At 43.8% G+C, this 14,213-nt stretch overlaps 1 protein-coding gene across 2 annotated transcripts in view; it reads right to left on the reverse strand.

Annotated features, from left to right (window-relative positions):
* LOC106613800 (transducin-like enhancer protein 4) overlaps window positions 1-14,213 on the reverse strand; it is a 79,348-nt gene that overhangs the window by 50,062 nt on the left and 15,073 nt on the right. For both annotated transcript variants that reach the window (XM_014216421.3, XM_014216420.3), the window contains exons 2-3: window positions 10,965-11,062; window positions 9,821-9,884 (exon numbers count right to left, since the gene is read on the reverse strand). In XM_014216421.3, coding sequence (XP_014071896.1) covers window positions 9,821-9,884; window positions 10,965-11,062 — 162 coding nt within the window. The remainder of the gene's footprint in view (window positions 1-9,820; window positions 9,885-10,964; window positions 11,063-14,213) is intronic.

Below are 14,213 nucleotides of genomic sequence, written 5' to 3' on the forward strand. Positions count from 1 at the left end.
AATGGTCCACCACCCAAAGGAGTCAACATGGGCCAGTATGCCTGTGGAACGCTTGTCGAGTCCATTCCCCAACTAATTGAGGCTGTTCTGACGGCAAAAGCGGATGCAACTCAATATTAGGAAGGTATTTCTAATGTTTTGTACACAGTGTATACAGTATATGCAATATACAGTGTATTCAGAAAGTATTCAGACCCATTGACTTTTTCCATATTTTGTTACATTATAGCCATATTCTAAAATTGATTAAATAAAACATTTCCTCATCAATCTACACACAATACCCCATAATGACAAAGCAAAAACATGAATAGCTTAAATAGCTTTACATAACTATTCACCCCCTTTTATATGAGACTCTAAATTGAGCTCAGCTGCATCCTGTTTCCATTGATCCTCCTTGAGATATTTCTACAACTTCATTGGATTCCACCTGTGGTAAATTCAATTGATTGGTCATGATTTGGAAAGGCACACACCTGTCTATGTAAGGTCCCACAGTTGACAGTGCATGTCAGAACAAAAACCAAGCAATGAGGTCAAAGGAATTATCAGTAGAGCTCCGAGACAGGATTGTGTCAAGGCACACATCTGGGGAAGGGTATCAAAACATTTCTGCAGTATTGAAGGTCCCCAGTGAAGGTCCCCAAGAACACAGTGCAAGACGTTTGGAACCATCAAGACTCTTCCTAGAGCTGGCCGCCCGGCCAAACTGAGCAATCGGGGGAGAAGGGCCTTGGTCAGGGAGGTGACAAAGAACCCTATGGTCACTCTAACTGAGCTCTTCTGGGTTCCTCTGGGGAGATGGGAGACCATTCCAGAAGGACAACCATTTCTGCAGCACTTCACCAAATCAGGCCTTTATGGTAGAGTGGCCAAACAGAAGCCACTCCTCAGTAAAAGACATATGACAGCCCACTTGGAGTTTGCCAAAAGGCACCTAAAGGACTCTCAGACCATGAGAAACAAGATTCTCTGGTCTGATGAATGACATTGGCCTGAATGCCAAGCATCACTCTGGAGGAAACTTGGCACCATCCTTACAGTGAAGCATGGTGGTGGCAGCATCATACTGTGGGGATGTTTTTCAGCGGCAGGAGCTGGGAGACTAGATGAATGGGGAAAAGTACAGAGAGATCCTTAATGAAAACCTGCTCCAGAGGGCTCAGGACCTCAGACTGGGCGAAGGTTCACCTTCCAACAGGACAACGACCCTAAGCACACAGCCAAGACAACGCAGGAGTGGCTTCGAGACAAGTTTCTGAATGTCCTCGAATGGCCCAGCCAGAACCCAATCGAACATCTCTGGAGAGACCTGAAAATAGCTGTGCAGCGACGCTCCCTATCCAACCTGACAAAGATTGAGAGGATCTGCAGAGAAGAATGCTAGGAACTCCCCAAATACAGGTGTGCCAAGCTTGTAGCATCATACCCAAGAAGACTCGAGGCTGTAATCACTGCCAAAGGTGCTCCAACAAAGTACTGAGTAAAGGGTCTAAATACTTATGTAAACATTTGCTAAAATGTTTTAAAAAAGTTTTTTTGCTTTGTCATTATCAGGTATTGTGTGTAGATACAATTGAATACATTTTAGAAAAAAGCTGTAACGTAGCAAAATGTGGAAAAAGTCAAGGTGTCTGAATACTCTCAGAATGGACTGTATACATGCAAATACAACAAAATGAAATTGTATTTGTCACATGTGCCGAATACAACAGGTGTAGACCTTGCTTTGAAATGCTTACTTACAAGTCCTTAACCAACAATACAGTTTTAAGAAAAATAATGTCCTAAATAAACTAAAGTAAAAAAATGAAAGAGAAACAATAAAATAACAATAACAAAGCTATTTACAGGGTGCTGAGTCAATGTTTATTTATTTTTTAGCTTTATTTAACTAGGCAAGTCAGTTAAGAAAAAAATATTATTTTCAAAGACAGCCTGGGAACAGTGGGTTAACTGCCTTGTTCAGTGGCGGTAGTTAGTCGTGGTAATTGAGGTAATATGTACATGTAGGTAGAGGTAAAGTGATTATGCATAGATAATAAACAGCGAGTAGCAGCAGCATAAAAAAAGGGGGTGGGTAGCAGAAAGAACAGTGGTAGCAGAAAGAACAGTCTATGACTAGGGTGGCTGGACTCTGACAATTTTTAGGGCCTTCCTCTGACACCGCCTGGTATAGAGGTCCTGGATGGCAGGAAGCTTGGCCCCAGTGATGTACTGGGCCGTACGCACTTGCCATACCAGGCAGTAATGCAACCGGTCAGGATGCTCTCAATTGTGCAGCTGCGAGGATCTAAGGACCCATGCCAAATCTTTTCAGTCTCCTGAGGGGGAATAGTAATTGTCGTGCCCTCTTCACGACTGTCTTGGTGTGTTTGGACCATGATATTTTGTTGGTGATGTGGACACCAAGGAACTTGAAGCTCCACTGCAGCCCTGTCGATGAGAATGGAGGCATGCTCGGCCCTCCTTTTCTTGTAGTCCACGATCATCTCCTTTATCATGATCACGTTGAGGGAGAGGTTGTTGTCCTGAGTTGGAATAATACATTATGGCCTTTCTCTTGCATTTCAAAGATGATGGAAGAAAAAAAAAGAAAAAAAGCATGTTTTTTATTTTTATTATCTTTTACCAGATCTACTGTGTTATATTCTCCTACATTAGTTTCACATTTCCACAAACTTCAAAGTGTTTCCTTTCAAATGGTATCAAGAATATGCATATTCGGGCTCCCGAGTAGTGCTGTGGTCTAAGGCACTGCATCACACTGCTAGCTGTGCCACTAGAGATTCTGGGTTCGAGTCCAGGCTCTGTTGCAGCCGGCATCCACCAGGAGACCCATGGGGCGACGCACAATTGGCCCAGCATCGTCTGGGTTAGGTGAGGGTTTGGTCGGCAGGGATGTCCTTGTCCCATTGCACACTAGCGACTCCTGTGGTGGGCCGGGCGCAGTGCACGCTGACACGGTCGCCAGGTGTACAGTGTTTCCTCTGACACATTGGTGTGGCTGGCTTCTTGGTTAAGTGTGCATTGTGTCAAGAAGCAGTGTGGCTTGGTTGGAGGACGCACGGCTCTCGACCTTCGCCTCTCCCAAGTCTGTACGGGAGTTGCAGTGATGAGACAAGACTGTAACTACCAATTGGATACCACGAAATTGGGGAGAAAAAGTGGGTAAAAAAAAGCATATGCGTATCCTTGCTTCAGTTAGATTTGAGTATATCATTTTAGGCGAAAATTGAAAAAAAGGGGCGGATCCTTAGGAGGTTTTAAAGGTATTACTCACATCGGCTATGGAGAGCAAAATCACACAGTTGTCCGGAACAGCTGGTGCTCTCATGCATGCTTCAGGGTTGCTTGCCTCGAAGCGAGCATAGAAGTAATTTAGCTCGTCTGGTAGGCTCGTATTACTGGCAGCTCATGGCTGGGCTTTCCTTTGTAGTCCGTAATAGTTTGCAAGCACTGCCACATCCAACGTCATCAGAGCCGGTGTAGTAGGATTCAATCTTAGTCCTGTATTGACGCTTTGCCTGTTTGATGGTTCATCAGAAGGCATAATCGTCCGGGTTAGAGTCCCACTCTCTGAACGCGTCAGCTCTACCCTTTAGCTCAGTGCGGATGTTGCCTATAATCCATGGCTTCTGGTTGGGGTATGTACATACGGTCACTGTGGGGACAACGTCATCGATGCACTTATTGACTGATGCGGTATAGTCCTCAATGCCATCGGATGAATCCTGGAATATATTCCAGGTCTGTGCTAGAAACAGTCCTGTAGTTTAGCATCTGCGGAATATGACCACTTCTGTATTGAGCGAGTCACTGGTACTTCCTGCTTTAGTTTTTGCTTGTACTCGGTGAAACAGTATACATTACAGTTTTTAATGTCCTGTTGGTAGGATAGTCTTGAACGGAGCTCATCCAGTTTATTCTCCAATGATTGCACATTGGCCAATAGAACGGATGGTACCCACTCACCGACGAATTCTCACAAGGCACCTGGACCTGTGTCCCCTGTATCGGCGTCTCTTCTTCATGTGAATGACAGGGATTTGGGCCGGTATCAGCATTAAATCCTTCACATCTGACTCATTTAATAAAAAATCTTTGTCCAGTTCGAGGTGAGTAATCGCTGTTCTGATATTCAGAAGCTCTTTTCGTTATGAACATTATGAACAAAATAAGTTACAAACAACGTGAAAAAACACACGAAATAGCACAATTGGTTAGGAGCCCGTAAAACGGCAGCCATCTCCTCCGGCGCCATCTCAAGTCTTTTGGTCTTATCAAGCCATTCTCCATTTCTATTGAGACCAGGGAGTCCAGCACTATGGAAAATGCTTAATTCTCAGACGTTTAGCCTATTTCTTCCTGATGTTGACCAACAGTCCTGTGGTCACAAAGGTCATGACATTTAATAAGTATGTATGAGAGTTGATCAAACGTCGCCGACTGCCCCAGTCTATAACAAAGTTCATTGAGGTCTCTCCTCATACTGGAGTAAAGGCTTCTACACATCTATCCAAGTACTGCCAACTCAACCGTCCATCAAACCCTGCAAACGTGAAATCTCCATAAAGTACAGCTTGTCACAGACACAGAGAACAGTTTATGTTTACTTTTAGTCGTGATGGGGGAAAATAAATCGATACAGTTGCATATCGGGATATTACTTGAGGATATATCGTATCGTCTTGTTTTGACAATATCGTAATATTATTTTTGTGCTAGTTGGCTGTACCTGCACCATAACTTCAGTATTTTTCCCTACATAGCTTGTTCTCCATCTTCTTATTATATTTTTGTAATTATTAAAACAACAACAATACAAAGACAATACGAATGACTGCTCCAATCAGTGGGTGCGCCAGGCCCACCTGCCCGAGATGCTGGTGCCCGCTCCTGGCCCAAAGGGATTTTCCAAGGGTGGGAAGGACAAAGCCCCGCACGACGCCCGGGTGGGCATGGAAGCGAGCGCACCCATAACCACCAGGTCCAGAACACACACATACAGCTCAGTGGAAAACAAATAACTAAACGCGAAACATACAATGATCACATCCCCACCATCACCCCTGATTGGAGGACCTCAAACATTTATACTGTGCAAGTACATTGTATTCGGAAAGTATTCAGACCCCTTGACTTTTTTCACATTTTGTTTCGTTACAGGCTTATTCTAAAATTGATTATATACATTTTTTCCTCATCAGTCAGCACACAATACCCCATCATGACAAATTTAAAATAGGTTTTTTGACATTTTAGCAAATGTATTAATTAATTAAATTATCTGGTAGGCTCGTATTACTGGCAGCTCATGGCTGGGCTTTCCTTTGTAGTCCGTAATAGTTTGCAAGCACTGCCACATCCAACGTCATCAGAGCCGGTGTAGTAGGATTCAATCTTAGTCCTGTATTGACGCTTTGCCTGTTTGATGGTTCATCAGAAGGCATAATCGTCCGGGTTAGAGTCCCACTCTCTGAACGCGTCAGCTCTACCCTTTAGCTCAGTGCGGATGTTGCCTATAATCCATGGCTTCTGGTTGGGGTATGTACATACGGTCACTGTGGGGACAACGTCATCGATGCACTTATTGACTGATGCGGTATAGTCCTCAATGCCATCGGATGAATCCTGGAATATATTCCAGGTCTGTGCTAGAAACAGTCCTGTAGTTTAGCATCTGCGGAATATGACCACTTCTGTATTGAGCGAGTCACTGGTACTTCCTGCTTTAGTTTTTGCTTGTACTCGGTGAAACAGTATACATTACAGTTTTTAATGTCCTGTTGGTAGGATAGTCTTGAACGGAGCTCATCCAGTTTATTCTCCAATGATTGCACATTGGCCAATAGAACGGATGGTACCCACTCACCGACGAATTCTCACAAGGCACCTGGACCTGTGTCCCCTGTATCGGCGTCTCTTCTTCATGTGAATGACAGGGATTTGGGCCGGTATCAGCATTAAATCCTTCACATCTGACTCATTTAATAAAAAATCTTTGTCCAGTTCGAGGTGAGTAATCGCTGTTCTGATATTCAGAAGCTCTTTTCGTTATGAACATTATGAACAAAATAAGTTACAAACAACGTGAAAAAACACACGAAATAGCACAATTGGTTAGGAGCCCGTAAAACGGCAGCCATCTCCTCCGGCGCCATCTCAAGTCTTTTGGTCTTATCAAGCCATTCTCCATTTCTATTGAGACCAGGGAGTCCAGCACTATGGAAAATGCTTAATTCTCAGACGTTTAGCCTATTTCTTCCTGATGTTGACCAACAGTCCTGTGGTCACAAAGGTCATGACATTTAATAAGTATGTATGAGAGTTGATCAAACGTCGCCGACTGCCCCAGTCTATAACAAAGTTCATTGAGGTCTCTCCTCATACTGGAGTAAAGGCTTCTACACATCTATCCAAGTACTGCCAACTCAACCGTCCATCAAACCCTGCAAACGTGAAATCTCCATAAAGTACAGCTTGTCACAGACACAGAGAACAGTTTATGTTTACTTTTAGTCGTGATGGGGGAAAATAAATCGATACAGTTGCATATCGGGATATTACTTGAGGATATATCGTATCGTCTTGTTTTGACAATATCGTAATATTATTTTTGTGCTAGTTGGCTGTACCTGCACCATAACTTCAGTATTTTTCCCTACATAGCTTGTTCTCCATCTTCTTATTATATTTTTGTAATTATTAAAACAACAACAATACAAAGACAATACGAATGACTGCTCCAATCAGTGGGTGCGCCAGGCCCACCTGCCCGAGATGCTGGTGCCCGCTCCTGGCCCAAAGGGATTTTCCAAGGGTGGGAAGGACAAAGCCCCGCACGACGCCCGGGTGGGCATGGAAGCGAGCGCACCCATAACCACCAGGTCCAGAACACACACATACAGCTCAGTGGAAAACAAATAACTAAACGCGAAACATACAATGATCACATCCCCACCATCACCCCTGATTGGAGGACCTCAAACATTTATACTGTGCAAGTACATTGTATTCGGAAAGTATTCAGACCCCTTGACTTTTTTCACATTTTGTTTCGTTACAGGCTTATTCTAAAATTGATTATATACATTTTTTCCTCATCAGTCAGCACACAATACCCCATCATGACAAATTTAAAATAGGTTTTTTGACATTTTAGCAAATGTATTAAAACATTTAAAACAAATAAATTATTTACATAAGTATACAGACCCTTTGCTATGAGACTCAAAATTGAGCTCAGCTGCATCCTGTTTCCATTGATCATCCTTAAGATGTTTCTACAATTTGGGTGGAGTCCACCTATGGTAAATTCAATTGATTGGAAATGATTTGGAAAGGCACACATATCTATATAATGTTCCACAGTTGACAGTGCATGTCAGAGCAAAAACCAAGAGGTCGAAGGTTTTGTCCGTAGATGTCACGTTCTGACCAGTAAAGGGGTCATTTGTTATTGTAGTTTGGTCAGGACGTGGAAGGGGGGTATTTGTTTTATGTGGTTCGGGGTGTGTGTTTAAGTAGAGGGGTGTTTGGTTTGAGTATTCCGGGGTTTTTGGGTTATGTTCTATGTGTCATATTCTAGGTTCTATTTATGTTGTGTATTTCTTTGTGTTGGCCTGGTATGGCTCTCAATCAGGAACAGCTGTGCATCGTTGTTGCTGATTGAGTCATACTTAGGTAGCCTGTTTTCACCTGTCCCTTTGTGGGAAGTTGTATTCGTGCACTGCCATGTTTAGCCTGCAGAACTGTTAGCTGTCGTTCGTGTTTTCGTTTTGTTGTTTTTGTGTGGAGTTCGTAATAAAATAAATATGAGCATTCACGTACCCGCTGCACTTCCTACGACGGCCATTACCGTAGAGCTCCGAGACATAATTGTTTTGAGGCTATAATCGCTGCCAAAGGTGCTTCAACAAAGTACTGAAGGGTCTCAATACTTACGTAAATGTGATATTTCAGTTTATTATCTTTAATACATTTGCAAAAATTTCTAAAACCTGTTTTTGCTTTGTCATTATGGGGTATTGTGTGTAGACTGATGAAAAGAAAAAACCAAACAATTTAACCCATTTTAGAATGAGGCTGTAACGTAACAAAATGTGAACAAAGTCAAGGGGTCTGAATACTTTCCGAATGCACTGTATTTATTCCAACACTCTTTAATTGGCTCCCAAGTGGCGCTGCGTCTAAGGCACTACATCTCAGTGCAAGAGGCGTCACTACAGACACCCTGGTTTGAATCCAGGCTGTATCACAACCGGCCGTGATTGGGAGTCCCATAGTGCGGTGCACGATTGGCCCAGCGTCATCCGGGTTTGGCCGGTGTAGGCCATCATTGTAAATAAGAATTTGATCTTAACTGACTTGCCTAGTTAAATAAAATAAAAATAAACAATTCCAACCTTCAGACAGCCACAGATCAACCCATCTTTCCTAGTAAATCATCATTCAAATCAAATCACATTTTATTTTATTTATCACATGCGTGGAATAGGTGTAGACCTTACCGTGAAATGCTTACTTACAAGCCCTTAACCAACAATGCAGAAATGTTTTTTAAAGTAAGAAAATATTTGCAGAAAAAATACAAAATATATTTTTTAAAGTAACACAGTAAATAACAATAACGAGGCTATGTACAGGGGGTAGTCGAGGTAATTGAGGTAATATGTAGATATATGTGAGGGTAAAGTGACTATGCATAGATAATAAACAGTGAGTAGCTTTAGCGTAAAAAAAAATATTCTTGCAATACATACCAGTATTCTACCATGGTGTCTCACTAAGGACTTGAACCGAAATTGCCCCAAAAATGTACATTTTAGCCAAGAGCACAAAGATATTTCCTATCGACTCTGTGGTCCTCCAAATCCCCCAACAATACAGTTTGTTCTCCATCTTCTTTTTAAATAAGAAGCCAATTTGTTTTCTGCACTTTCATTTCTCATTTTCTCTTGACTCTCTATTGTCGCTTTGCAGCAGACATGAGCAATATTTTTGGAACATCGAATCACAATGAAATCACAGTATGCAATCCCAATACATCGGCACCTAAGTATCGTGATAATATCATATCGTGAGGTCTCAGGCAATTCCCTCTTAGTCTGAGGTAGTGTCTGTCTGTCTACCATACTGCACTGTGTACTGCTCTTCCCATGTATCTGTGTATCTGTGTCTCTGTCGCTCTCTCTCTCTCTCTCTCTCTCTCTCTCAGGTTGATGATATGGGAGGTGCTCAGCAGATGGTTCATATCGTATTCAGGTTCTGTCCTGACCATGACTGTACCACAGACTTAGACATAGTTAGTTATTTATATACAAGTCTTTAGCTAGACAGACAGACAGATATATAGACGTGGAAGGGCTCAAGCTGTTGTAGAGGGAGTGAGAGTTTTTGGGCAGTCTCATCCTCCTAACTTAAAAATAAAATAAAAAACTGTAACCTTTATTTAACTAGGCAAGTCAGTTAAGAACAAATTCTTATTTACAATGATGGCCTACCCCGGCCAAACCCTAACCTGGACGACACTGGGTCAATTGTGCGCCGCCCTATGGGACTCCCAATCACAGCCGGTTGTGAAACAGCCTGGAATCGAACCAGGGTCTGTAGTGACGCCTCTTGCACTGAGATGTAGTGCCTTAGACCACTTCGCCAGATGATGCTCTTCAACAAGCTAGATAGCCTCCTATGTTGGTGTAGTGGACAGGGGTCCATTTGTAAAGCCAGACTGAGACTGGGCCTTCCTCCCCCATGTTGTCTGATTGATTCCAGTGAGCCAGCGGTGGTGTGGTGTAAATAGAATTGAACTCACCATAATGTAGTGTCTCTGCATCTCTGTCTTCTCACTGGCCAGCTTCTCACACTCCAGTTTCAGGCTGCAGAGGCAAGACACAAACATGCACACAGACATACAGGCAACCATGCACGCGCACACACACACAACAGAAAACACAGACACACAACCAAACACACACACAGGTGAACAAACAGATCAAGTGCAGGACATACACTATCGCCAACCGTATCGGTCTAGTCTGCAGTCCCACCTGAATCTCTCCTTCTTGTCAAAGCTGAAAAGAGATTATGGATCTAGATCGATCAGACAGAGAGACCGATGGGACTCAGGCTGCAGTGGGAGAACAATGTTAGTTTCAGCACACTGTTCACAGAGCTGTGACCGAGAGAGATATGGCCATGAGTATTCAGCTCATGCTGTGAAGCTGGGCTCCCAGCACAAAGGTCACTGCAGGTCAACTCTACTCAGACTATCTCTCTGATAAAACCCACCATCACTGTGCTATGATATGGAGTATAGACCCATATCACCACACCCTGCCACCCTGGTGTTTGTACTGTCCTGTCAACTCCTATGCAAGACAAAGACATAGAAGTTGGCAAAACAGCACGAACAGATCTGGGACCAGGCTAACACCCTGCCACTGTGTCATTAAGACTAAGACGGATAAGGTTAGAATCTATACCTGCATATGGTCTGACTGTGTATGACTGTGCTATAACAACCATATAGTTCACTGCACCTGTCCTTGGCTTACACATACACATACAGTTCAATTACGGCTGATGTCTAATGTAGCCTGTGTAATATTTCCCAGACTAATAAGTGGAGCAGCAGACGTGCTGCAGTGTTTCCCAGGGGGCTCTCTCAGTCCTTTGGAGAGAGGAGTAGGGACTGTTATCCCCTGAGGCACCTTAATTGGTAGAATTCATATAGGACACAATCCTCAGTCTCCTATCTTCAGACACACAGATACATGGGAAGCACAGACTTTTACTTCAATCGTGTATTGATGTTTATGAGAGACTTGAGTGGCTCTCAAGTTAGGATTGTGGCTATAGAGTCTATGTAGGCCTACATGAGTTAAAATGGATGGTGGGTGTATATCCTATCTGTAATAGAGTCTATGGATGGAGGGTAGTGAGTGACTATATAGCACCTGTGGTATTGAGCCTGGAGGAACTGGAACTCCTCCTTGATGCGGTCCAGGGTCTCCAGGACTGTGAACTTGAAAGACTGGCCAGGCTGAATAGGGACCTGGGGGAGAGAAAAGAAGAAGGGAGAGTAAGGTCACTTCAACACACACCATAAAAATCATTGCCCTTGCTCTCTTTATCTCTCACTCCACCCCCCTCTCTTTCACAAACACTCGCTCTCCTGGCACCCTCTTCTCCTCTCCTCTGTCATCCTCCTCTCTCTCTCTCTCTCTCTCGCTCTTAATGACTCCGTCTCACTCCTCCTCTCACACAACATTAGCATCCCTCTCTCCTCTTCTCTCCTCTCCTCTGCCAGGATGCTCTTGGATAATGTATTTCTGCCTACAAAGCACTGAGGAAGAGAAAGCGTCAAATGAATAACTTATGGTGAATCACAACCATTAAAACGGCACTGTCTTTCACCTGCTAAAAGCAAAGAATCTCAACAAACACCTCCCAGGAGAACCTTGCTTCCCCCCAGAACCTGTCTGAAGCACTTTGGGTGTTGTTCCACTCGCTGTGTAGTTGGGGAAACACAAACACATCAAGGATGTTGTTGTTTTAGATGCAAAGGAATAAAAACATGGATGCTAGTGGAGTTTCCAGGGGATTTGGAGAAGGGATTTTGGTGATATGAATCTGAGTGACAAGGTCCATTGGGGGTTATTGTGACCTGGTATTTATAGCTGAGGGGTTGGAACTGTCATGAGGGAGGGACATACTACTGACACACATGCATGCACACGTTCAGTACCAGTCAAAGTTTGGACACACCTACTCATTCAAGGGTTTTTCTTTATTTTTACTATTTTCTACATTGTATAATAATAGTGAAGACATCAAAACTATGAAAAAACACTAATGGAATCATGTAGTAACCAAAAAAGTGTTAAACAAATCAAAATATATTTTAGATTTTAGATTCTCCAAAGTAGCTACCCTTTGCCTTGATGACAGCTTTGCACACTCTTGGCATTCTCTCAACCAGCTTCATGAGGAAGTCACCTGGAATACATTTCAATTAACAGGTGTGCCAAGTCCATATTATGGCAAGAACAGCTCAAATAAGCAAAGAGAACTGACAGTCCATCATTACTTTAAGACATGGTGGTCAGTCAATCCGGGAACATTTCAAGAACTTTGAAAGTTTCTTCATGTGCAGTCGCAAAAACCATCAAGCGCTATGATGAAACTGTCTCTCATGAGGACCGCCACAGGAAAGGAAGACCCAGAGTTACCTCTGCTGCAGAGGATTAGTTCATTAGAGCCTCAGAAATCTGCATTTAATTCCACCTCAGAATTCAAGTAACAGACACATCTCAACATCAACTGTTCAGAAGAGACTGCGTGAATCAGGCCTTCATGGTCGAATTGCTGCAAAGAAACCGATACTAAAGGGCACCAATAAGAAGAAGAGACTTGCTTAGGTAAAGGAACACGAGCAATGGACATTAGACCAGTGGAAATTTGGTCTGATGAGTCCAAATTTGAGATTTTTGGTTCCACCCCTCTGTCTTTGTGAGACACAGAGTATGTGAACGGATGATCTCCGCATGAGGGGTTCCCACCGTGAAGCATGGAGGAGGAGGTGTGATGGTGTGGGGGTGCTTTGCTGGTGACACTGTCTGTGATATATTAAGAATTCAAGGCACACTTAACCAGCATGGCTTCCACAGCATTCTGCAGCGACACGCCATCCCATCTGGTTTGCGCTTAGTGGGACAATCATTTGTTTTTCAACAGGACAATGACCCAACACACCTCCAGGCTGTGTAAGGGCTATTTGACCAAGAAGGAGAGTGATGGAGTGCTGCATCAGATGATCTGGCCTCAACAATCACCCAACCTCAACACAATTGAGATGGTTTGGGATGAGTTGGACCACAGAGTGAAGGAAAAGCAGCCAACAAGTGCTCAGCATATGTGGGAACTCCTTCAAGACTGTTAGAAAAGCATTCCAGGTGAAGCTGGTTGAGAGAATGCCAAGCATGTGCAAAGCTGTCATCAAGGCAAAGGGTGGCTACTTTGAAGATTCTCAAATATAATATATATTTTGATTTGTTTAACACTTTTTTGGTTACTACGTGATTCCATATGTGTTATTTCATAGTTGTGATGTCTTCACTATTATTCTACAACGTAGAAAATAGTAAAAATAAAGAAAACCCCTTGAATGAGTAGGTGTGTCTAAACATTTGACTGGTACTGTGCATATGTGCACACACACACAGCAAGCCCTTGTACTAAATGGGGCTGCACACAACAAGCCTGGGACATTGCCGGACACACACACACACACAGAACTGAGGTTAGGCAGACGATGAGTGCCACTGCTCAGTGTTATTTAACCACATGCTCCAGGTCAGTGGCATAGGCTGCTTACCTCACACTCCCGACCTCACTTTAGTCTGCACCACTTTGTCAATCTCTCTCTCCCTCCTCTCATTCTCTCACTCCATCTCTCTTTCTCACCACACCCACCCCTGAGAGCCAATACCAGACCTCTCCCCTTTGCCTTCCTCAGCTCCACCTCTTTCCTCCCCCTTTCTTTCCTCTCTTCCCACACCATAGGATGAGCATCCCGGCCGTGCAGAGGCTAGCTAGGCTAGGTGGCTAAAAGATTGGCGGTTTCAGTAGGAGCTTAATTAGTCTAGACAAGGAAAATTCAATTAAATTTCAATTAGGCTAACGGTGGAGGTCAGACACTCTGTGGGCTTTTCAGTAATTAAGCTGCGGGCTGAGCAGCTAGCCTAGTGCTGTGGCTGGGTGTCGGCTGGCTGGACAGACAGGCTTAACTCAGTACACAACCCCTAAGGGGGAGGGGGAAGAGGCGGCTGCCGACCAATCCCCACTGACCTTGATTCACATCAGACTGGTCTGACACACACACGTAGGGGCGGGGCGGGAGATAGAGAAGAGATGGCATATCTCCCTACAGCACTCTAACAAACCGTCTGACTAGACAGTGGACCACCACAAACTACAGTCCAGACTGACCTCTGTCCATTTTACATAAGCCCTCACTTACAATAACACATTCCTCAAAGTGAGTCAGGTTTTCTGTATGGGTCAGATTGTGGTTGTGGTTGACTCAGACAGAGAGAGACATGACTATAGACCCAGCATGGTCTGGTCTCAGAGCTCAGGGCCCTCCGTGACCGGTCCTGGTTGAGCTGTGAGTTTGGGGTTTGGCCTGGCATATGACAGATGGC

Source organism: Salmo salar, chromosome 10 (assembly GCF_965601325.2).
Source record: "Salmo salar chromosome 10, fSalSal1, whole genome shotgun sequence".
NCBI lineage: Eukaryota > Metazoa > Chordata > Actinopteri > Salmoniformes > Salmonidae > Salmo > Salmo salar.